The 24099-nt window shown below is 36.1% G+C and overlaps 1 protein-coding gene across 1 annotated transcript in view; it reads left to right on the forward strand.

The window, feature by feature from the left end:
* Positions 1-24099, forward strand: part of LOC149831031 (Transducin/WD40 repeat-like superfamily protein) — a 57664-nt gene that overhangs the window by 23799 nt on the left and 9766 nt on the right. Inside the window, exons 4-6 of the mRNA XM_090013622.1 lie at positions 7770-7900; positions 10019-10243; positions 10391-10569. Of these exons, the coding sequence (XP_089869748.1) occupies positions 7770-7900; positions 10019-10243; positions 10391-10569 (535 nt within the window). The remainder of the gene's footprint in view (positions 1-7769; positions 7901-10018; positions 10244-10390; positions 10570-24099) is intronic.

Genomic DNA, 24099 nt, shown 5'->3' on the forward strand with positions numbered 1-24099 from the left:
GACAATCAAAGTGCTATCAATATGTCATTCAATCCAGTACATCACAGTCGTGCCAAGCACATTGAGATCGACCAACACTTTGTGAGACAGAAGGTTGAAGAAAAAGAGATTGAGCCTGAGTTTGTCAGTACTGAAAGACAGGTTGCAGACATATTTACCAAAGGGTTAACCAAGGATCGCTTTTGGATGCTTAAAAGCAAGTTGTTCATGGTCCAAAACCATGATCAACTTGAAGGGGGGTGAAAAAGGTGCAGGATCTGCAGGATCCGACCCAAAGATCATGTATTTTGTTAATGTATTTTGTTATCGGGTCTGGATATACCAGACCCGGATCCATAGTATAATGTAACCTGTGAAAAAGGTGCAGGATCTGCAGGATCCGACCCGAAGATCATGTATTTTGTTAATGTATTTTGTTATCGGGTCTGGATATACCAGACCCGGATCCATAGTATAATGTAACCTTAAATATACATTTAGGTCACGATTTCTTTTACAGAAATCGTGATAGCCGCAATCGATCTCTCTCTCCCTTTCTCTCTCTCTTCTCTTTCTCAAAACAGGAACAAGAAGGAAAACTTACAATATATATATATATATATATATATACATATTTGTTTTATCCAAAATACCTGATAGGGGTATTTGGGTCTTTTCACATATAATATAAGTTGGTTTAACCCAACTTATTTTTAGGTTTTCTTTTATTTTATTTTTCCCTTTTGGATAATTGGGGTATGACCGTTGGGGCTCCCCAACGACTACTTTGTGGGGAGCCCCAATGCTCCCTCTCTTATCCCTTTTACTTTATATATAAAGGGGTGAACCCCCCTCATATTATGTGTGGTTCTCTTACATTCTATCAATAAAATCATTCATTTTTGCCTTTTGGCATTACTCCTTTGTGGGTTTATATATTTGCACTTTTATGTGCTTGTAATTTCCCCTTTGTGGGTTTGTGTCTTGTGTTTTCTTGTCCATTATTTCACCTTCAAGTGTTATCACTTGTTATTTGTATTTCCGCCTATTTCATTATCGTCCTTACACTCCTAAAAAAATGGTTTAGTTGAAAGGAAGCATATGCATATTATAGAAAAAACAACTTTGCTTACTTAAAGAATGTTGGGCTGAAGCTACATTAACTGCAGTTTATCTTATTAACAAAATGCCATATTCTTTTTTGAAAAATATATCTCCTATGAAAAAACTTTTCAAACAAATCTTAGATTACTATAGATTGAGAGTTTTTGGATGTAAGTATTTTGTTTTTACTAACAAAAATGACAAACTCTCTACTCGAGCTATTCCTTGTATCTTTTTAGGATATGCAAATAATAAAAAAGGTTATACATGTTTTGAGTTTAAAACTAAAAAGATATATGTTTCAAGGAATGTATCATTTTTAAAAAAAGATTTTTTTTTTTTGAAATTGAGAAAACTAAGAAAATATATGAGTATTCTTTTCTGTTGGATTTAATTCCAAAGATCGGTGATTGTGATGTTGATGAAGATCAAGAAGTTAAAAGTGATGTGATGTGTGAAGAATAATCTCACAATGATCAAGTTTGTATCCAGTATTCCAGGAGTGGTAATTCTGAACATCCATGTGCTATGTATCAACGACTCTTCTAACAGGGCACCACAACCGCGTCACACCCTCATGGGTGCGACACTTGAAAATGACTTCCTTTATGTGAGGTGAAGTCAACCACACTGAGGTCCATTTTTGTCCAAAAGTAGATTCTGTTAACCCTGACCAAGTCCAATTATGTATATATATATTTATATATATTATATAAAGAGAGTAATGCAGGCATCCTTCTCCGTAAGGCCCATTCAAAAATCATAGTTTTTGGTATTTTTTCTCACATCTAACACCATAGATGTGATCTATTGGTTTTGCTTAGTGGAAACCGACTTCTGGATCACCGGAATCTAACCTACATTAAAGTTTTTTCATTGATCCAAAATCAATGGCTTTGAAGGCATTATTTTTCTCAGCTCATAAAAATACATATTTTCATCTATAAAACATGATCCAAGAGCTGATTCCCACTAAATCAAGCATGTTAAACACATCTAACAATTCAGATCTATCATAAAACACTTCAAACTATGCGGCCTAACGGGGCAGAATGAGAAAAGAGGGCTTAATATGTATTCTCATCTCTCTCTCTCTCTATATATATATATACACCCTCCCCGCACCCTGCACCCAAGCTTTTTTATAGTGTCACATCACTGCATCTGCACCCGCACCCACACCTTTTAAAAGTTTTTCTAAAAAGAATCAAAATTTTTATGTCTCAAACATTAGAGTAGTACCCAAACTTAACTTAAATCTCTTATTTGTTTCTCAAGTTACCGACCATGAGTGTGAGGTCACCTTTTTATCTAATGATTGCTTGGTACAAAATCTCAAATCCGAGAAGCTGATTGGGCGAGGCCATAAAAGAGGAGACCTCTACTACATGGACAAATTGAAATTTTTGTAGTTTTGTTGAAAAAAAAAGTATTTAATATTGGCATAAGCGATTAGGACATCCAAGTATGTCAAAAATGTATTTTTTCCCTTTTCTTAAAAATTGTAATGAAAAAGTTAAGACTTGTGAACATTGTATACTTGGAAAAATGAAATCTCTATATTTTAAAAATAGTCAATTTGTATCTAAACAACCTTTTGAGTTAATAGATTCGGATATACGGGGATCGACACCGGTTATGTCTAAAGGAGTTTCTTATCATGTAAATTTTGTGGATGACTATAGTAGGCACACATGAATATACTTTCTTAAACTCAAATCCGAAGTATTTGAATGTTTTCAAAATTTTCATAGATATGTTAAAAATCAATTCAAAACATCTATTAAAATATTTAGATCTGATTCCGGATGAGAATTTTTGTCAAAAGATTTTAAAAGCTTTCTTGATCAACAAGGGATTACCCACAAAAAATCTTGTCCTTACATCCCACAACAAAATGGGTTCACCGAAAGAAAGCATCGACACATTATTGAAACCTAATATCCAAAAATGTTCCAAAAAGTTTTTGGGCCGAAGTTGTCTTTACAGCGGTTTACTTAATCAATAGAATGCCTCCTACTATTCTCAAAAAGACTTTTCCTATTGAAAAACTATTTAAAATTTCTCCTAATTATTCAAGATTAATATTCTTTGGTTGTAAATGTTTTGTTCTTTCCAAAAAAGTTGTTAGACTTTTCGCTAAGGCCATTCCTTGTGTTTTCTTAGGCTATTTCGAAAACAAAAAAGGATTTAGGTGTTATGATATTGAAAAAAAAAAACTGTCTCAAGAAATGTAATTTTTCTTGAAAATGAAAATGCTTTGGAAAAATTGAGTCTAAAAAACCATGTGAGTGCTCTTTTTTGTTTGATCTAATGAATGAACATAATATTGGAGAAAGTAATGATGTTGATGTAAAAGTATCTCCAATAAGATACTAAGATCAAGACCTTAATATTCTTGATAATAAACCCGGCACGAATGCACAATAAGAACACTTTAGAACACTTGTGCACAAAAGCACAACTCACAAATAACTCACAAATGCGCAAAGGCATAAAAATAATGGAATCAATTTATTGAGCACTTGGGCTTTGACTCAAAGCCATGTCTAAATACAAAGGGGAGAACCCCTATTTATAACAACACAAGAGGGGCCTTGGAGGGGCTCCACTCATAGACGTTGGAGCCCCTCCAATGGTCACAAATGTGACCGTTGGAGAGGGCCCAACGTCTATGTTAGTGGGCCCCCCAAGGTACCTTTTGGTACTTTACATAAAAGAAATAAAAAAAACAAAAAGAAAGAAAATAAAAATAAATTTACAATCACATCCATAAAGTGAATGTGCGTAAAACAGAGGAAAAGACTAAACTACCCCTACGGCTAAACAAATAGAAATATATATTATATATATAATAAGTAGATACATATACATATATATTAATATATGTATATGTATTACCATATATATATAAAATATATATATATTACATTATATGATTATGTACATAATTTAACACCCCTCCTCAAACTTAGGGCAGGATCACCGAGAGTTTGCTAAGAAGGAAGTTGAAACGCGGAGCACACAAGGCTTTAGTGAAGAAATCTGCCAACTGATACTCTGACGTGACATATGGAAGGTCAATGATTCCTTGGAGGTACGCCTCCCGAACATAGTGACAATCCATCTCTATATGTTTGGTCCGCTCATGAAAAGTGTGATTTTTAGCAATATAAATCGCACTTTTGTTGTCACAGCATAGCTTGGTAGGCCCTTCAATTGTGATTCCCATGTCTTCCAGCAACTGATGAATCCAAACAATTTCCATGGTAGTAGTCGCCATGGCACGATATTCAGCTTCAGTTGATGGTAGAGACACCTTTTGCTGCTTCTTGCATCTCCATGAGATCAATGAGTCTCCTAAGAATACATAAAAACCAGTGGTTGAGTGACGGTTATTTGGGTCACCTCCCCAATCAGAGTCAGTATAAGCAATTAATTTTAACTCAGAAGAGGAAGACAGAAAAACTCCCTTATTAATAGTGTGCTTTAGGTATCTCACGACACGTAAGATAGCACCCATGTGAACAGAAGTTGGTGCATGCTGAAACTGACTTGCCGTATGCACCGCATGTGAGATATCTGGTCTGGTGATACTTAGGTACATCAACGATCCTACTAGTTGCCTGTAGGGAGTAGGATCGGAGAGAGGAACACCATCATCAATCTTCATTTTAGCTCCTACTATAGCAGGAGTTTCACAAATTTTATCGTCCGTAATACCTGACCTGTCAATAATCTCAGATGTCAGCTTAGTTTGAGACAAAAAATATCCTCTATGAGAGTATGCTACCTCAATACCCAAAAAATAAGTTAAGAAATCTTGTTGTACAATTTTTTTTTGTGTCTCACGTCTCAGGCTTACACCTTGAGGTACAAAGGACCACATCTCAAGGTGAGGCATGCCTTTTGCACCTTAAGGCACATTTTTGATAACACTGCTTGGGAGATTCAATCATTACCTATAGGAAAGAAATTCATAGGATGTAGACGAGTCTATAAATTTAAAACCAAAAGTAATGGAACACTAAAAAGGTACAAAGCTAGGCTAGTTGCTAAAGGGCATAATCAAGAATATGGAATAGATTATGATGAATCCTTTGCCCCAGTGGCTAGGATGACCACAGTTCAAACTCTTATCATTATAACACTTATTAAAAAATGACCTATCTTTCAAATAAACGTTATTTTTTTTTTAATATAACTCTTAATGAAGATGTCTACATAGAACCCCCACCCGAGGTTAGGTTTGACACATGAAAAAGTTTTTTGATTACAAAAAGCTTTGTATGGCTTAAAACAAGCTCGTAGGGCTTTGTATGATTGTTTTAGTGTTTTGATAGTTCAACTAGGATTTAGATTTTGTTATACTGATACTGTCTTGTTTGTTAAGTCCTCTGCTACAGGCTATGTCACATGGGTGCGGGTGCGGGTGCGGGGATTCGGCACTTTCAAAAAACCCGGGTGTGGGGGTGCGGTAGGGGCAAAAAATGTAAATATATATATATATATATATATATATATATATATATATATATATATATATATATAGAGAGAGAGAGAGAGAGAGAGAGAGAGAAGGGGGTCGGGGGTTCCCTCGCCGCGGGTCGGGGTCCAGTTTTTTTTTGCTGGTGTGTTTGTTTGAAGACTTGTTACCCACGTTCTGCTTGTTGTGTACTTTAGCTCAACGGGACAAAATTGATGAACCGAAAGGATTGGCAATCTTATCGACCCAGCCTGCTGCGTTCTGCTGACTATCATGATTCAATCATGTCCGAAACTCCCTGGTCTTCACGAAAAAAAATATAAGCGAAAGGTTTGACGTGGTTTGTTGGAGAGAGAGTCTTCACGAGGCCTACACTGCCACGCCACTGCCTAGGGTTCTTCAAATTTCATTTTATATACAGTTGCACACAGATGACAGCTAAAAGAAATTTATTGGATTTGACATGTGGAAAAGAGAGGTCTACACAAGGCTACGGCTAGAGCACCCATCTCGTCAAGAGAAAAGTGAATACTAATAGCCACCAAGGCTCTACCACCACCATTATCATTTATTATGGAGAGAGAAAATCCTTGACGAAAAAGGATCTGGATGGTTGAAGCATAAAGACTTCAAAAGGCTCTTGAATTTTGGTTTTAATTTTTGAGGAAGATGGATCATCATTTCCAAGTTAACAGTATATTTTCCAACGCTGTGAATTAATTGTTTGGAGGCAGGAATAGCATGGGATGCCAACAAAGCTCGTCAGATGTTGTGGACACAAGTGCCCCTTTATAAAACAAGAGCAGCAGCAGCAAGCAGCTGTCAGCAGATTTTTTTTTTTTAAATTCCGCAGCCCATTTCGTAGGGCAAATTTTTTTTTTTTTAAAAATCCAAACAAAAATGGACCAAAATGACCTTGGGTGCGGTCAACACACCCAGGATCGGGTTGACCGCATCCGGTGCCGCACCCGCACCCGCGTCGAGTCACGTCGACGCGGGTGCAGCACCCTGCTAGCCGAATCCTTGTGACATAGGCTGCAGGTATAGTTATCTTGCTCCTCTATGTGGACTATATGATCAAATATGCCAGTCATGAAGAACTTGAATCATTGCCATGTGCTAGTGAGTTGTAGGCATTGAGGTGTGAGCCTATTGCTTTTGAAGAACAAGACAAAACGAAGCATATTGAAATTAGGGGTGGACATTGAACTGGGATAGGCCCAATTAGGGACTGACAAGCCATACCCGTATTGATGCCTGAGCCCGGCCCGACCGGTTACAAGCAGTCCAGGCCCTTTAAGCCCGACCTAGTTAATGGGTTGGGCTTATTGAGCCCTATGCATTTTGGGCATGGGCTTGGCCCGATTATCAAATCGGTCTGGGTCTGGTTTGACTTTATTCGGGCTGAGTACCTGAAGCCTGACGGGCAGCCCGGCCCGATGGTCATCCTTAATTGAAATAGCCCAATTAAAAAAACATTTACTTTATACACAACCAATTAAAAAACATTTACTTTATACACAATGGCGTAGATGTTCTTGAACTGTGGCCTCATTTATTAAACCAATAGAATACATTTTTTTTCTCATCCAATATTTTGATGGATAAAGCCTTCGAATCTTTGGACCAATCATTAGATCCGTATTGGTTGCTTCACGTCCCTATGAGATCTTGTGTGGGATTGAATCAGAAATACTTTACATATTAAGCCTCTCAATTTCTTTATGGAAAGGTTTAACTCGAACTTCCTTATACTAGTGTTTGTATCTTCTTATTCAGCATATTTTTTCAATTCTTGTTAATATGTTGACGGAGCTTTCAGTGGCTAGACTATAAATGGGGGAGAACCTAATCATATGTGATTCATGTCAGTTTGTTTCATTTGTATGATTAGTTTTGATATCATTTTTCTTAGTACAGATTTCTTTTATGTAAGAAGAAGAATTGTATCATGGATTTGTTAATTTCCTTTAAATTAGGCATAGAAGATTGTTCTGAAGTTTCTGCAAGTATGTTTCACTTGATTGTTCATGAAAATGGATTCCTCTCTGTTTGGTCTGTAGCTATTTTGCTTGCATCTATCAGTGTTATTTTAACTTTTAGGGCTTTTTGTTTAATTTCTTTTTTAAATTGTTACTAACTTCCACTTGTCTTTTCTGGTTTAAGTTGTGTAACAGTTTTAATACATCAATGCTTGCAGGTATGGAAGTATCAGAATACTGGTTGCATTGCAGACAGTTCTTTGGAGCACTTTGTTGCTTGCGTTCAAACACCACAAGGTCAAAAGAGAACAGAAATACTGACTATGGGCAGTATGACTGGTTCCATTAGGTGAGTAATGGCTCATGCTTACTTGTATATGTGTTTTGTGCTTGAAAATTTTGTATGCATGTTAAACAATTCATCCTATTTTTCATAAAATAAGTTGGTATAGAATTTGCCACCATCGTGGGTAAGGAACCCCCTAGTTGGAACTCACATGAGGAGGTTTTTTGATCAAATCTAAGTTCATTAATGTGTTCTGCATGGTCAAAATAGTAGTAATCAGCCCTTAGATCATCTTTTTTCACTGTAAAAATATGTTTTTTGATGTTTGAAAATTTGGTAGATTGTAGGCCGTTGATTTTTTAACCCTCGTAAAATCTGACTTATATGTTCAGTTTCTACTCAACATAATATGTAAATCACATATGAAGGGTCAGATGTGCAAAAAAAAAATTTACAATTTTTCACTATGGGGTTTTTTACCCACGAGGATAGCAAACATCACCCCAAATAAGTCTATCTATATTGAGTATCTGCATCTATGAGAGTAACAAAATATGTTGTTCACCTTTCGGGACAACATGGAAGGGCCTTAAACAACAAAATGAACTAGATAATTATGTTCAATGGCGCTGCCTAGAGTAACCAAAAGGTGGTCCGTGAATTTTCGCTGACTTACAACTTCCACAATCTTTAACATGTTCCATTAGTAGCACTGTAAGCTTAGAACTTGACACGAACAATTTGTTGCTGCCACAACATGGACTGGGTCAAAGCTATTTCTTCACAACCGAAATTGGCAGATCCTTGAGTCCCGATATCTAGTGAGTCAAGTAACTGATCTTCTATAGCTAATTCCAGTCTTCCACCCAGACAATTGATCTTGTACATAAACCATAGTTATGATGGCTTATTTGACCAGCCAAAATCATGATTGTGTTAAAAAAGGGTACATGATTTACTTCTGTGATTCAACTTACTATGGCTAGATGAATAAATTATGGAAATAACTGTGGATATTGACATGATACCTCCAATTGCAATTCAAAAGATATGTGATGAGATTTACAATTGGTTAGAAAGATCACATTGTTTGTCATATGACGTTATGTTGTTGAGACTATTTTACCAACCTGAAGAGGAATAAAGTGTATCTAAGTCTAAGCTTGAAGAAGTGGTAGATGATACTTAATCTGTGATAGATAACATGCAAGGTGATTTTTGTTATTTTCCACATCAAGTGCATTTCAGTCATTTTGTGTTGGTGCAGGAACAGATCAGTATTTATGCAAATAGATGAATTTCATCATTGTACAGTACGTAAGAGATATCTCATGCGCTATTTCTGTCAATGGTAAAGCATATTCCATTTCATTACAATTGGCAGGTCTAAAAAAAGGATAAAAGACAATTATGACCTGTGAAAAATGGTTAAAAAAATATACAAAATGACAATAGAGTCCCTTTACTATATTATACATGAACAAGCATATGCATCACTACACACACACATCCATAACACTGATATGCTTCTGTGCCCATCTCCTTCCATATAACTTCTGCCAATTTTCTCTGGTTCGTTCACTATTTGTTTAAAGTCTGTCCTCCCAAAACCAGGCTACTTCTTTCTGAAATGTCAGGACTCAGGACTTATCAACATGTCCTATCAAAATGACTTAAAAATTAATAATTATTTTATGGAATTATTTGCGTCATGGATTTTTCAGTTATTTCTACTTTAAATTGGTGATATACATAATGCTTGATCTCTGCTTGAATTTGTATTTTGTTATCTATTCACTTGAAGGGATACATCATTGGCCACTTTAAGTTAATTAAACTGCTCCAAGAAGGAGAATTTTGTGTTACTCATTCTGTTTAATGGCATGAGAAGCCCGTATGATTTTGCTTGTTTAACTTATTTGTAAATAAGGATCTGTTCAAATATGCATTACATTATCTATCTTGTTAAACTTGAATCATGTGTTAATGTTATGTTCTCTAAGTGAATAAATGTATGTGAAAATTTGACATTTTATGTGCTCACAAAATATGTGTTAAGTTTGTTAAACTTTGTGCATTATGAGCTACTGTCATGATGCTGTTAAGCTTTTCTGAACCCTTTTGCTTGTTTATAGCCTCCTGGAGCATAAGATTGCAAGTTTTTTGTTAATATTTTTGCAGTCTTTTTGAAGTGGGTAAATTTGAACATCTTGATTCTGGAATAGCACGTACACCGGTTTGCTTGAGGCCTCGTAGAACTCTTGAGGATGGTGCAGGGCCTGAGTATATAAGAGACTCTGCAGAATATGCAATTCCATTATTATCCAGTGTATCTTGCATAAAGAGCATGAGGAAAAAGCTTTCTTCTGCAGATCATCAATTTTCATCTAATTATCCACGTGCATTGTATCTGATATGACTTGGTTTATTTTTCCAATTGCTTCTATTTTGGCTGATATATTTGCTTCTCCATTTTTCTCACAGTTCTATATGCATACATCCTTTTTTTCTTTCAAGTTATATGCATTTGTTACACTTTGACTTTGATGAAAGGGTGTCTAGTCTTGGATCTGGAGGATCTGGTGGATCTATCTATATCCTTGACTTGGTTCAGCCATTAGATCTTTATCAAGATGTTCTGTCACTTCGGAGAAGATTACTTGAGGTTGCTTCTACAAATTGTACAATTTGGTCTGCTGATAGCAATTATGATGGTACAAGAGCAATAATTGGTATGCAACAATTTTGTTCTTTAGTATGACACTGGGTTGGGTCTGAATCATATATTTGTAGCATAATCGAGTAGCAGTTTTTTTGTTTAGTGATAACAGTGATCAGTATTTGCTTGAGTTGGCAGTTGCTGCTCCTCCAACTTTTTTTGTTTCTTTTAGTTGTGAAGAATCTTATAATTGAAATTTTTAAATAGGTTTTTGTAAATCTTTATAGCCCACCACAGGCTCACTGACACAATTAGGGTGATGCATGATTGTGTGTTTTCTCCTCGGCATCCCATGATTGATTTCCCATGTGTGCCCGTGTTAAAGCATTGAGAGCCATCCTCCTATTGGTAAAGGAAGCAATCCCAGGGTTTTACAGTCCAAGTATGGGGGCTGGTCCACATGGGATTGAACCCATATGGAATGGTTTGACACCTTGGACAGGTTTATATAATCATGATAGATTATGTTGCAAGGCAGATTTGAGTTAGATAGTTGAAGTCAAGTGGTTCCCATGGTATTAAGTGTACCTAGGAAAATGTGATAACATCGTGTATATTTGTAACAGAATATGCAGAAATACAAAACTAGGGCCTCTAAGGGCTTATAAGATCATAAACACAAACTGCACATGCACATACACAAGTCCAACTAAGGGACAATACATGAGCACAAAGACACTACACAAGCACTAAGTGCATTCAAGACATCAAAGAACTAAAGAGGACACAAAAAATATAAAAAATATTCATCTTATTGAGCACGAATGCTTAAGAGAAACATTATCTTACAAAAAGGAGAAAAGGTCTATATATAGAGCCAAGATAGGCATTTAAGAGAGGCATTCACTGCAGTCCCATAGGCAATATGACTGTTGTAACAGTCCCATAGGCAATCACGGTATTTATGATTGTTGGAACAATCCCAACAGTCCAACAGATAGTTGGACTGTTCCAACAGTCATATAGACCCCCTACACTATACAATAAAGATAAAAATAAAATAAAGAACAAAAATACAAATATTGTCCCTGGTGGACAGACACTATTTACATGAAAATAACAAGACCAAAATGCCCTTAGAGAGCATTACCTATTACATAACATGCAATATATATATATATATATATATATATATATATATATATATATATATATTAACACTCCCTTCAAACTTATGGTGTGATAACCGAAAGTTTGAAACTACAAGTCCTCAAAGGTCTTAAGTAAATACAAGTCTTTGAAAGTCTTCATGACTTGAGGCGCAAAAGGTGCGAAGAAGAAAAAGAGAGCTTGTAATGAAAACAAACTAATGCCATAAAAAAGAATAAGAATAGCTATTTTAACAATCTTTGAAAACTCCATGGTTCCAAAAACATAACTACCATCATAACAAAATCAAGATATAAAGCATCAAATTCCATAACAATGGACACACAAACAAACGAGTGGGAAAACACATTCATAGAAACCAAGGTCAATCACCTACCAGTTAGATACATACTTATACTAACAAGATGACATGAGATGCACACAACTCATCCCACGATTAACTCAGATTTTTAATAACAATGAGTTCAGAGGCCAAACAACCATCAATCAAACCCAAGGCAATTGACAACACTTCATTCATAACCCTTGAGAATCTAGACTTTTAAAATGACATGAGATGTACATATAACTCACATCAACAGCTAACTCTGACTCCACAACATTGAGGTGTACAAGAAACAAATGAGCGATACAATACAATCATAGAACCAAAGGTCAATTAATCATCAATCGGAGCCAAATCATTTGACAATCTAAATTGACAAGAAGAAATAGTTGCATACATAACTTACCTCAACAACTAACTATGGTCTCACAACATAGAAGTGCATACAACTCACCTTGATATGGCCAAACAAGTAATATTAGATGTATCAAAAAAAGAGTGATGGACTTACAAAGCCAAATAATAAAAAACCTTGAAATACACATTCCAAGGAACACAAACTGATAAAACAAAAAAATTCAAGTCAAGGAAATCCTCAAGTAATGCAATCATAAAACCTTCAATCATGATGTCCACCAATATTAAGTGGATAAAAAAAATGTTCTCTAACAAACATTTTCACAAAACCCACAAAGGGATACACAAGAAGTCTCACAATATAAAAAAATGATATTTTATTGAATATCATAAGTATACAATAGAAACATAACACTTAAAACTCGTGAGGTATCATGATGCAAATAAGTTTTAGTAAAAACATGCAATCATACGACAAGATAAAATGTCCACCAATGAGAGTCTTCAATTACGAACAAACATGTCTATCAATAATGGACAATTACTAAAGTGAACCACGAAAGAAACACTTTTAACACCCACAAAGGGCAAACACAAAGAAAGTTCTCATAATTCTTAAATTAATATTTTATTAAAACTAAGTACTCAAAAAACATAATATTTAAATCCTATTCAAAACATATAAGATAATGTTCATTAAAAAGCCATGAAACTAAGAAAATAACATAATCACAAGGACTACACAAAGGCCAACAAGAGAAACACCCAATAACATAACTACTAAGGAACATATTTAAAAGGAATTTATAAAGGTGAATGTGTAAAAGTATCTTCAACAAGATACTTTAGTCGATAACGCAACAACCTTAAGAATAAATGTGTGAACATACACACCCAAGAACACTTGTGCACAACAAGCACAACACACCGAATCACAAATGTGCACTTGCACCCATAAGTTTCATAAACACTAAAGAGGTTGGGCTATAATCCCAAATCCCTTGAAGAAATACAAGAGGAGCTGCCCATATATATAGGGCTTTGGAGGAGGCCTTGGGAGGGGCTCCACATAGTCGTTGGAGCCCCTCCAACGGTCACAAATGTGACCGTTGGAGGGGTCCAACGACTAGTGGGTTGGGCCCCTCCCAATGCATGTACAATGCATTAAATGCAAAAAGCAAAAATAAATAAAGAAAAAGAAAAAAAAGAAAATACAAAAAACATATTCTCGAAAAGGAATATGTGTAAAATTCCTAAACTACCCTTACTATGACTATATATATTTTATATATATAATTGGTAAATACATATACATATATTATATATATGTATATGTATTACCTTATATATATAAAATATATATACGAAATTACAAGTTTGATTACATAATTTAACACCCCCCCTCAAACTTAGGGCAAGATGACCGATAGTTTGCCAAGAAGGAAGTTGAACCGCGGAGCGCATAAGGCTTTAATAAAGAAATCTGCCAACTGATATTCGGACGTGACATAAGGAAGATCGATAACTCCTCGGAGATATGCTTCACGAACATAGTGACAGTCCATTTCGATGTGTTTAGTCCGCTCATGAAAGGTGTGGTTCTTTGCAATGTAGATTGCACTTTTGTTGTCGCAGCATAGCTTGGTGGGTCCTTCAATTTTGATCCCCATGTCTTCTAGCAGTTGGTGAATCCAAACAATCTCCATGGTAGTAGTGGCCATGGCACGATATTCAGCTTCAGTTGAGGAGAGCGACACCTTTTGTTGCTTCTTGCATCTCCACGAAATTAGTGAGTCTCCTAAGAACACACAAAAACCAGTGGTGGAGTGACGGTTATTTGGGTCACCTCCCCAATCTGAGTCAGTATAAGCAATCAATTTTAAGTCAGAGGAAGAGGACAGAAAAACTCCCTTATTTAGAGTACCCTTTATGTATCTTACGACCCGTAAGATGGCACTCATGTGAACGGATGTAGGCGCATGCTGAAACTGACTTGCAGTATGGACTGCATGGGATATATCTGGTCTGGTAATACTCAGATAAATCAGAGATCCTACAAGCTGTCTGTAGGGTGTAGGATCCAACAGGGGAACTCCATCATCAATTTTCATCTTTGCTCCTACTACCGCAGGAGTTTCACAAAGCTTCTCATCTGTAATACCTGACCTGTCAATGATCTCAGAAGCAAGCTTAGTTTGAGATAAGAAATATCCTCTAAGAGAGTATGCCACTTCAATTCCCAAAAAATAAGTTAAAAAACCCAAGTCAGACATTTCAAATTTATCTTTTAAGATAGATTTTATACTTTTAACCCCGTTAGCATCACTCCCAGTGATGAGCATGTCATCAACATACAGAAGTAAAATTACAATCCCTGCATTGGATCTTCTAACAAATAGAGCAGTGTCAGTAAAACAAGAGGAAAAACCATTCTCAATCATAACAGAGTTAAATCTATCATACCAAGCCTTGGGAACTTGTTTTAGGCCATAGAGTGCTTTCTGAAGACGAAGCACCTTTCCCTTAGGAGTCTCCATTCCAGGAGGAGCATCCATGTAGACTTCTTCGCTTAAATCGCCATTTAAAAAGGCATTTTTCACATCCATTTGATAGATGTTCCATTTGTTGATAGAGGCAACGGTTATAAGACATCGAACAGTGACCATACGAGCTACAGGAGCAAAAGTTTCTTCATAGTCAATACCATATTCTTGACTATATCCTTTTGCAACCAAGCGAGCTTTATACCTTTCAAGGGATCCATCACTTTTAGTTTTTACTTTGAAAACCCATCTGCACCCTATTGTTTTCTTGCCTTTAGGAAGATTTTGGAATTCCCAGGTTTTGGCTCTTCTCAGAGCCTCAAGTTCATTGTTCATGGCATTAATCCATTCAGGGCATTTACGTGCTTCCTCAAAATTTCTAGGTTCTATATAAGAGTGGATGGCACTAAGGCAGGCTCTATATCTTGGTGAGAAAGAGTCATAGGAAATGAACCTAGAAGGAGGCCTTCTACTTCTCTCAGTTCTACGAGGTATCACTTCATTCTGAGAGGCACTGGCATCATTATATCTGTCAAGAGCACTCCTAAAGTTGTTTTGATCTCTATGAGAGTAGGTGATAGGGTCTCTAGTTAATTCAATAGGTTGATGTGACGAAGGAGACAAGGAGATGTTTTCCTCGGTTTCAAGTTCATTTGGGTTACTTTGATCTGACTCATTATCACTAGTATCATCGTCCTTATTCAATAAATCAAATAAAAAAGAATAATCCATATTTTCATTATGGGGGTCACAACTTTCAAATCCACTAACATTTTCCAAAAAACTCACGTTTCTGGAAACATACAGTTTATCACTTTTGATATCATAACAACGAAACCCCTTTTGGGTTTCAGAATAGCCAAGAAAGGCACAAGGAATGGCTTTTGGAGAAAGTTTGTCATTCTTATCAGTAAGAACAAAACACTTACACCCAAAGACCCTTAACCTGCTATAATCAGGTTCCTTATCATACAGTTTTTCAAAGGGAGAAATTTTGTTTAAATTTTTCGATGGAAGTCGGTTTATGAGATAGACAGAGGTAAGGGCTGCCTCAGCCCAAAGATTTTTTGGAATGTTTTGAGAAATGAGCAAAGTCCTAGTTGTTTCAATGATGTGCCTGTGCTTTCGTTCGGCTAACCCATTTTGTTGAGGGGTTTTCGGACATGATTTTTGGTGAAGAATTCCAAAATTTTCAAGATAACTCTTAAATTCATTTGAGAGGTATTCTCCTCCAGAGTCAGACCTAAAGATTTTTAAACATCCATTGAATTGATTTGAAATCATCATGTGAAAACTTTTAAAGGTTGAAAAAACTTCATGTTTATGTTTAAGGAAATAGATCCAACAAAACCTAGTATAGTCATCCACAAAGATCACATAATATGAAAAACCTCCTTTTGATATTACAGGAGCCGGTCCCCATACATCGGAATGGACAATTTCAAATGGTTTTGTCGTAAACATGGATCTTTGAGGAAAAGGCAAACATTTCATTTTCCCAAGAATGCATTCATTACACAAAAAGTCACTTTTACAGAGATGTTTAACAAAAGGCAAATACGAGATTTTAACCATATTGGGATGACCCAATCTCTTATGCCATACATGAATGTCTTTGTTTTGGACGACGTTGCAAAATTAACTCTTGGGAACTTGAAGAAAATCTACGTAGTAGAGGTCTCCTCTTCTAGAGCCTTCCCCAATCAATCTCCCGGACTGGCGATCCTGTATCCAACATTTATTAGAAGAAAATTTTATATCGCAACCATGGTTCGAGAGTTGGGAAACGGAAAGAAGATTTAGGTTGAGGTTTGGGATAAAACGAATTTTTGGAACAAAGAAGTCTTGTTTTTCAAAATTACCTATTCCTTTAATCTCAAGAGATGTACCGTCCGCGGTTGATACAAAGGATGGAAAAGCATTTTTAGAAAAATTTGAAAGAGTGCAATAACTAGGGGTCATGCGAAAGGATGCCCCGGAATCTAAAAGCCAAGATGTCTTACCGGGGGAAGAGGATGACATAGCGGCTCCGGAAGTACCTCCCTTGAGAAGAGGTTGTAGGGCTTCCACGATTTGTTGAAGAGAAAGAGACTCACTTGATAAAGAGGGTCGTTCTTCAACTTGAGATGCCATAGCCGTTGCAATCAATTTCTTCCATTTAGGACACAAGGGTTTGATATGTCCGGGTTCTTTACAATGATAGCAAGTTACTTTGCTATAGTTTCTTTTGCCATACCGATCATTTCCTCCTTGACTTTGATTCTTGAAATGAGGAGGTCTATAGGTCCTCATGTTATTTCCCGGTCTTGACACGGCATTAGCCATTTCACCATCTTCTTGAGTAGAGGAAGTAACAAGAATGCTAGGATTATTTTTGCCAATCCCCATACGGGTTTCTTCACCACTTAGCTTGGTGATAACATCTTCGAGTGAGGGGGATGTGAAGGCGGAGAGAAGAGAGGACCGAACTTGTTCAAATTCGGGTCTAAGGCCATTTAAAAAATTGAAGAACCGGTCTTCTTCAAGTTGTTTGTGCCTTAATTCGATTGCCTCACCACTCCATTTAGGTTCAAGGATTGCGAGCTCGTCCCAAATAGAGGATAATTCGGCAAAGTACTCCCGAATGGTCATGTCATTTTGTTGGAGAGTCAACGCCCTCTTTTGGAGAAAGTACTTGTGGGATAGATCTCTTGAGGTGTACATTTTCTAAAGATATACCCAAGCTTCGGAAGCCCTTTTAAATTTGATGATGTTGGCATTTATCTTGGTCTCAACGGATGAGAAAATCCAAGATAAGATCTTGAAGTTCTTCATTTCCCAATCATCATGTTTCTTAGAATACTCTTCAAGGGCCTTTTGTCTTTCATCCCCTTCAAGGATCTTAATATCCCCTCCTTCAACAATGGTAATTTTGGGTTCCGGTTCCGGTATAGATCCATGAACGTAACCCCAAAGCCCCTTTCCTTTAATATGGGCTTCCATATTACCGGCCCAAACATGATAGTTTGAGCCATTAAGCTTAAACCCAAGAGAGAAATGGGAGTCTTTTTCGCCCATTAGAGAGGAAAGAATGCAAGAGATAGTATGTACCTTAATTACTTTTTGCGTCTTTCTTGACAAAAGAGGCTCCTAAAATATTGCTCGAAGACGATGCTCCTCTTTGATTTCAAAAAACTTGAAGGCACGCTTCCCGAGGAATGCAAAAGAAGGCGAATCACAATTATTCTTCTTCAACCTTGCTCTGATACCATGTAAAAGTATCTTCAACAAGATACTTTAGTCGATAACGCAACAACCTTAAGAATAAATGTGTGAACATACACACCCAAGAACACTTGTGCACAACAAGCACAACACACCGAATCACAAATGTGCACTTGCACCCATAAGTTTCATAAACACTAAAGAGGTTGGGCTATAATCCCAAATCCCTTGAAGAAATACAAGAGGAGCTGCCCATATATATAGGGCTTTGGAGGAGGCCTTGGGAGGGGCTCCACATAGTCGTTGGAGCCCCTCCAACGGTCACAAATGTGACCGTTGGAGGGGTCCAACGACTAGTGGGTTGGGCCCCTCCCAATGCATGTACAATGCATTAAATGCAAAAAGCAAAAATAAATAAAGAAAAAGAAAAAAAAGAAAATACAAAAAACATATTCTCGAAAAGGAATATGTGTAAAATTCCTAAACTACCCTTACTATGACTATATATATTTTATATATATAATTGGTAAATACATATACATATATTATATATATGTATATGTATTACCTTATATATATAAAATATATATACGAAATTACAAGTTTGATTACATAATTTAACAGAATGGTTCCCATAAGAAATCATGTTTAATACCTTATACACGAATAGATAATCTCATTCATCATGTAAGACAATCACAAGTGCACAAGGATCATATATCAGTATAAAAATTATTTATTCAAAATTAAAAAATAGCAAGATATCCATGATCACTAAGATCTTAACCACATAATTTTCAATACTTCATAATCTATTTTAGGTTTCACATAAGAATACATCAAGAGTAAAGAAAGAAAAAAAAATCAAACACAAGTTAAGCAAGATATCATAAGATCATACTTGTGAATGACACACAATACCATTTTCAATTATTTTAAAATATTTTACAAATTTTCAAAAAGAAACAAAACAAAGTTCAATAATAAATACAAACATGATTTGACATTTATAACCATGAAGTGTTCAAATAAATTCTCTAAATGCCAATAATACATGCTCAAGAATACTAGATCATATACGTACATATTAAATAAAGTGAGTTCGAGAAACTAAGATTCAAACTAGGTCTCATAAAAGCATACACATTTATAATTTCACAAGATCAAACAAATATTATAAACCTTCTAAAACATTTAATAAAAATAAATCCAAAAATATTTTTAAAAACATTAAGATTTTAATTTTTAACAAAAATAATAAATAATTTTTCAAAAATAAGAAAAATGAGTATTTTTTCATGCATAATGCATAAGATAAATGACCCAAGTAACACTAAAGATATAAGATACATACCGGGTCAAGATTTCCCTTGAGTCCAAACCACACAACGATTACAAATCCTTTATGAAGCACAAACTCAAACCAAATAATTTCAAGACCCAAAAAAAGGCAAAATACCAAGAAAAATTTCTTGGTTCTAATACCATGTAATGAAATATGCGAAAATACAAAACAAGGGCCTCTAAGGGCTTATAAGATCATAAGCACAAAATGCACATGCACATACACAAGTCCAACTAAGGGACAATACAAGAGTACAAAGACACTACACAAGCACTAAGTGCATTCAAGACATCAAAGAACTAAAGAGACGAACACAAAAATATAAAAAGTATTCATCTTATTGAGCATGAATGCTCAAGAGAAGTATTTGTAACGAGATATTGCGGAAATATAAAGGGTGCACACAAGCACATACAACAATGAATAAAAGAGACAATATCACAAGTCCACGAAGGGACAAAACAAGCACAAGCCTTTAAGAAGGCAACAATATACAAAGCCTCTTATTGAAAAGAGAGAGGAGCTCTCCAAGATGATAATACACAAGGGGTTCACCCCTATTTATACAAGAGGAAGAGGAGGAAAAAGGAGGGCCAAAAGGGCCTCAAAAGGAGAGCCAAAAGGGGGCTCCCATAGAGTCGTTGGGAGCCCCCAACGGTCACATTTGTGACCGTTGGGGGCTCCAACGACTTCTATGTTGGAGCCCCTTTAGGTCCTCAAAAATAATAAAAAAGAATTTGAAAAAATAAAAAATAAAAATTACATTTATGAAAAAACAAAAATAGTTGTTTTCTAAAACAACTATGTGAAATTACAAAAATACCCCTATCGGGTATTAATGTAATATACAGAATTTATATATATATATATATATATATATATATATATATATATATATATATATATATATATATATATATATAATAGGTACATTTTAACACCCCCCCTCAAACTTTACGGGGGAATGACGGAAAGTTTGCCAAGAAGAAACATGAAGCGAGGAGCCGGAAGAGCTTTAGTGAAGAAGTCCGCCAACTGATATTCTGAAGTGACATATGGCAGAGCAATAGTTCCTCGTAAAAATTCGTCACGAACATAGTGGCAATCCATTTCGATATGTTTCGTACGTTCATGAAAAGTATGATTGCTCGCAATATAGATGGCACTCTTGTTGTCGCAACATAGCTTTGAGGCTTCAGTAATATCAACTCCCATGTCTTTAAGCAAACTGCGAAGCCATACAAGTTCCATTGTCGTGGTGGCCATCGCCCGGTACTCAGCTTCAGTGGATGATAGTGAAACTTTCTGCTGCTTCTTGCATCGCCAGGCAATCAACGAGTCCCCTAAAAAGACACAAAAACCAGTAGTTGAGACGCGATCATTGGGATTACCTCCCCAATCTGCATCAGTATAAGCAAGAAGATTCAAAGAAGAAGAGGAGGATAGAAATAGCCCTTTATTGATGGTATTCCGAATGTAGCGGATGATTCGGAGAACCGCACTCATATGCACGGTTGTAGGAGCATGCTGAAATTGACTGACTGAGTGAACCGCATGAGTGATATCTGGTCTGATGATGGTCAAATATGTAAGAGACCCAATGAGTTGTCTGTAAGGTGTGGGATCTTCCAGAAGAACCCCATCCTCTAACCGCAATTTGGCATTAATAACCTCGGGAGTCTCTACCTTCTTATCATCAGAAATCCCAGACTTAGAACATATATCTGCAGCAAGCTTCATCTGTGACAAAATATATCCTCTAGGAGAATATGCAACCTCAATTCCAAGAAAATATCTGAGAAAACCTAAATCAGACATATCAAAATTATCTTTCAACATATTTTTAACATTAATAATACTACTTTGATCATTCCCAGTGATAATCATATCATCGACATAAAGCAACAAAATTACGATACTAGAACCTGCATTTTTAACAAAAAGAGCAGTGTCAGTATAACAAGAATGAAATCCTAACTTTATCATGATATCACTAAAACGATCATACCAAGCCTTAGGGGCTTGTTTAAGACCATATAATGCCTTCAAAAGCCGAAGTGTTTGACCTTGCTTAATATTTATTCCGGGTGGCGGATCCATATAAACTTCTTCACTTAAACTTCCATTTAAAAAAGCATTTTTTACATCAAGTTGATAAATAGGCCATTTTTTGGTTGATGCGACAGCTATTAAGGTTCAGACACTAGTCATTCGAGCTACGGGAGCGAATGTTTCTTCGTAGTCAATACCATATTCTTGGGAGTAACCCTTAGCAACTAATCTGGCTTTATATCGTTCTAAAGAGCCATCGCTTTTAGTTTTAACTTTGAAGACCCAACGGCAACCAATAGGTTTTTTGTGTGAGGGTAGATCAACTATTTCCCAGGTATTGGCCTTTTTTAAAGCATTTAGTTCAACTTGCATTGCTTCAACCCAATGAGGTATAGATTTAGCTTGATTATAGTGAGCCGGTTCAAAATAAGAATGTAGAGTTATCAAACATGCCCGATAGTTGGGAGTTAAAGAATCATAGGATACAAACCTATTTGGGGGTATTGATGTTCTAGAAGAGTGCCTAACTTGTGGTTCCTCAGTGGATTCGGAAATTTGAGAGTATTTTTCAAGGGCACTAATAGGTTTTTCTTGATTTCTTCTTGAGTAAACATTTATATTGGTATCACTATCATGAACATTTGTATTTGAATTACTATCATTTGAGAGTGTTATGTCAAGAGGGGATACCTCATGAGTGTCATCTATGTTTTCAAGAGAATCTTCTTGTATGTCATCAATAAGATCATGTAGGAATATATAATCAATTTCATTTGTCTCTTCTATTTTATCAAAACCGTTTTCTTCTTCTAGAAATGTTACATCTTTTGAAACATATAGTTTATCATTCTTAAAATCATAACATCTATACCCTTTTTGATTTTCACCATATCCAAGAAATACACATTCAATTGCTTTTGGAGATAACTTATCCCTTTTATGTAGTAGGACAAAACATTTGCAACCAAAAATACGAAGTCGATTAAAATCGGGTGAAAACTTAAAGAGTTTCTCATAGGGAGAAGCATTTTTTAACTTAGAAGAGGGCATTCTATTGATTAGATAGGTTGAGGTAAGAACGGCTTCCGCCCAAAATTTTTTTGGAATATTTCTAGATACAAGTAATGTTCTAGCGGTTTCTATAATGTGCCTATGTTTCCTTTCCGCTAGGCCATTTTGTTGCGGAGTCCTAGGACATGACTTTTGATGGCAAATGCCATTTTGTTTTAAATAGTTTTGGAATTCGTGAGATAAGTATTCACCACCGGAATCGGATCTTAAAATAGATATGTTACTTTGAAATTGATTTTGAACCTTTTTATGAAAATCTTTAAAGAAAGTAAATACTTCCGACTTATGACTAAGGAAATAAATCCAAACATACCGAGTAAAGTCATCAATGAACGTAACATAATATGAATAGCCCCCTTTAGACATAACCGGAGAAGGACCCCAAACATCCGAATGCACCAATTCAAAAGGCCTTGATGAGAGAAAAGTTCTAGTTGGAAATGGAATAGACTTCATTTTTCCAAAAATGCAATCTTTGCAATTAATTTCTTTTTCCTTACAAAATTTGTTTCCAAAAGGAAAGAGATACATTTTGGAATAACTTGGATGACCAAGTCTTTTATGCCAAGTTTCCATATTTTTTTCTTGGACATAAGAACAAAAAAAATTTGTAGGGAGATCAAGATGGTCCATATAATAGAGGTCTCCCTTTCTATGGCCTTGCCCAATCCGCTTCCCGGACCGGAGATCCTGCACAAAGCAACCATTAGATGAGAAAGATATTTCACATCCATGGTCGGCAATTTGGGAAACCGAAAAAAGGTTTAAATTTAATTTGGGAACAACTCTTACTTTTGGAACACAAAAATTTTGTGAATCTTTAAAAGAGCCAATACTTGAAATTTTCAAAAAAGTTCCATCGGCCGTTGAGACACAAGAGTCCTTTGAATTGGTGTAAACATCTCTAAGTGCATTTTCATGCGGGGTCATATGAAAAGAAGCTCCGGAATCAAGGATCCAAGAATACGTACCGGGTGATGATGTTGAAGCAATAGCCGCACCCGATGTTGAGGAAGAAACTTTTAGCATTTGTTGGAGAGCCATAGATATTTGTCCAAGAGTTTCCTTAATGTCATTGTTCTTGCCTTCATCTTCTTTGGTGGTTTCTTCAAGAGAGGCTACTTTAGGCTTGAAGGTTCCCATAAGCTTTGGACAAGCGGGTCTAATGTGACCCGGCTCATTGCAATAATGACAAACAATCATTTTTCTTCCTCCATTGTAGTTCCCTTGTTTCCCAAAATGAGGAGGCTTATAGGTTCTAACATTGTTACCCGGTTTGGATACGGCAAGGACTTCATCAACATGCTTACTCATGCCAAGCCTTGTCTCCTCTTGAGTGATTTCGGCAATAGCATCCTCAATAGGAGGAAAAATAGATCTATGGAGAAGTGAGGATCTCACTTGCTCAAATTCGGGACGTAGCCCAAAAAGAAATTGAAACAATCGCTCTTGTTCCATTTGTTTTTGTCTTAAATCAATATCTTCCATAGAGACCCACTTTGGCTCTAAGAGAGCCAATTCATCCCATAGTGGGTT

This window comes from Nuphar pumila, chromosome 7 (assembly GCF_984573655.1).
Source record: "Nuphar pumila chromosome 7, dmNupPumi1.hap1.1, whole genome shotgun sequence".
NCBI classification, from domain to species: domain Eukaryota; kingdom Viridiplantae; phylum Streptophyta; class Magnoliopsida; order Nymphaeales; family Nymphaeaceae; genus Nuphar; species Nuphar pumila.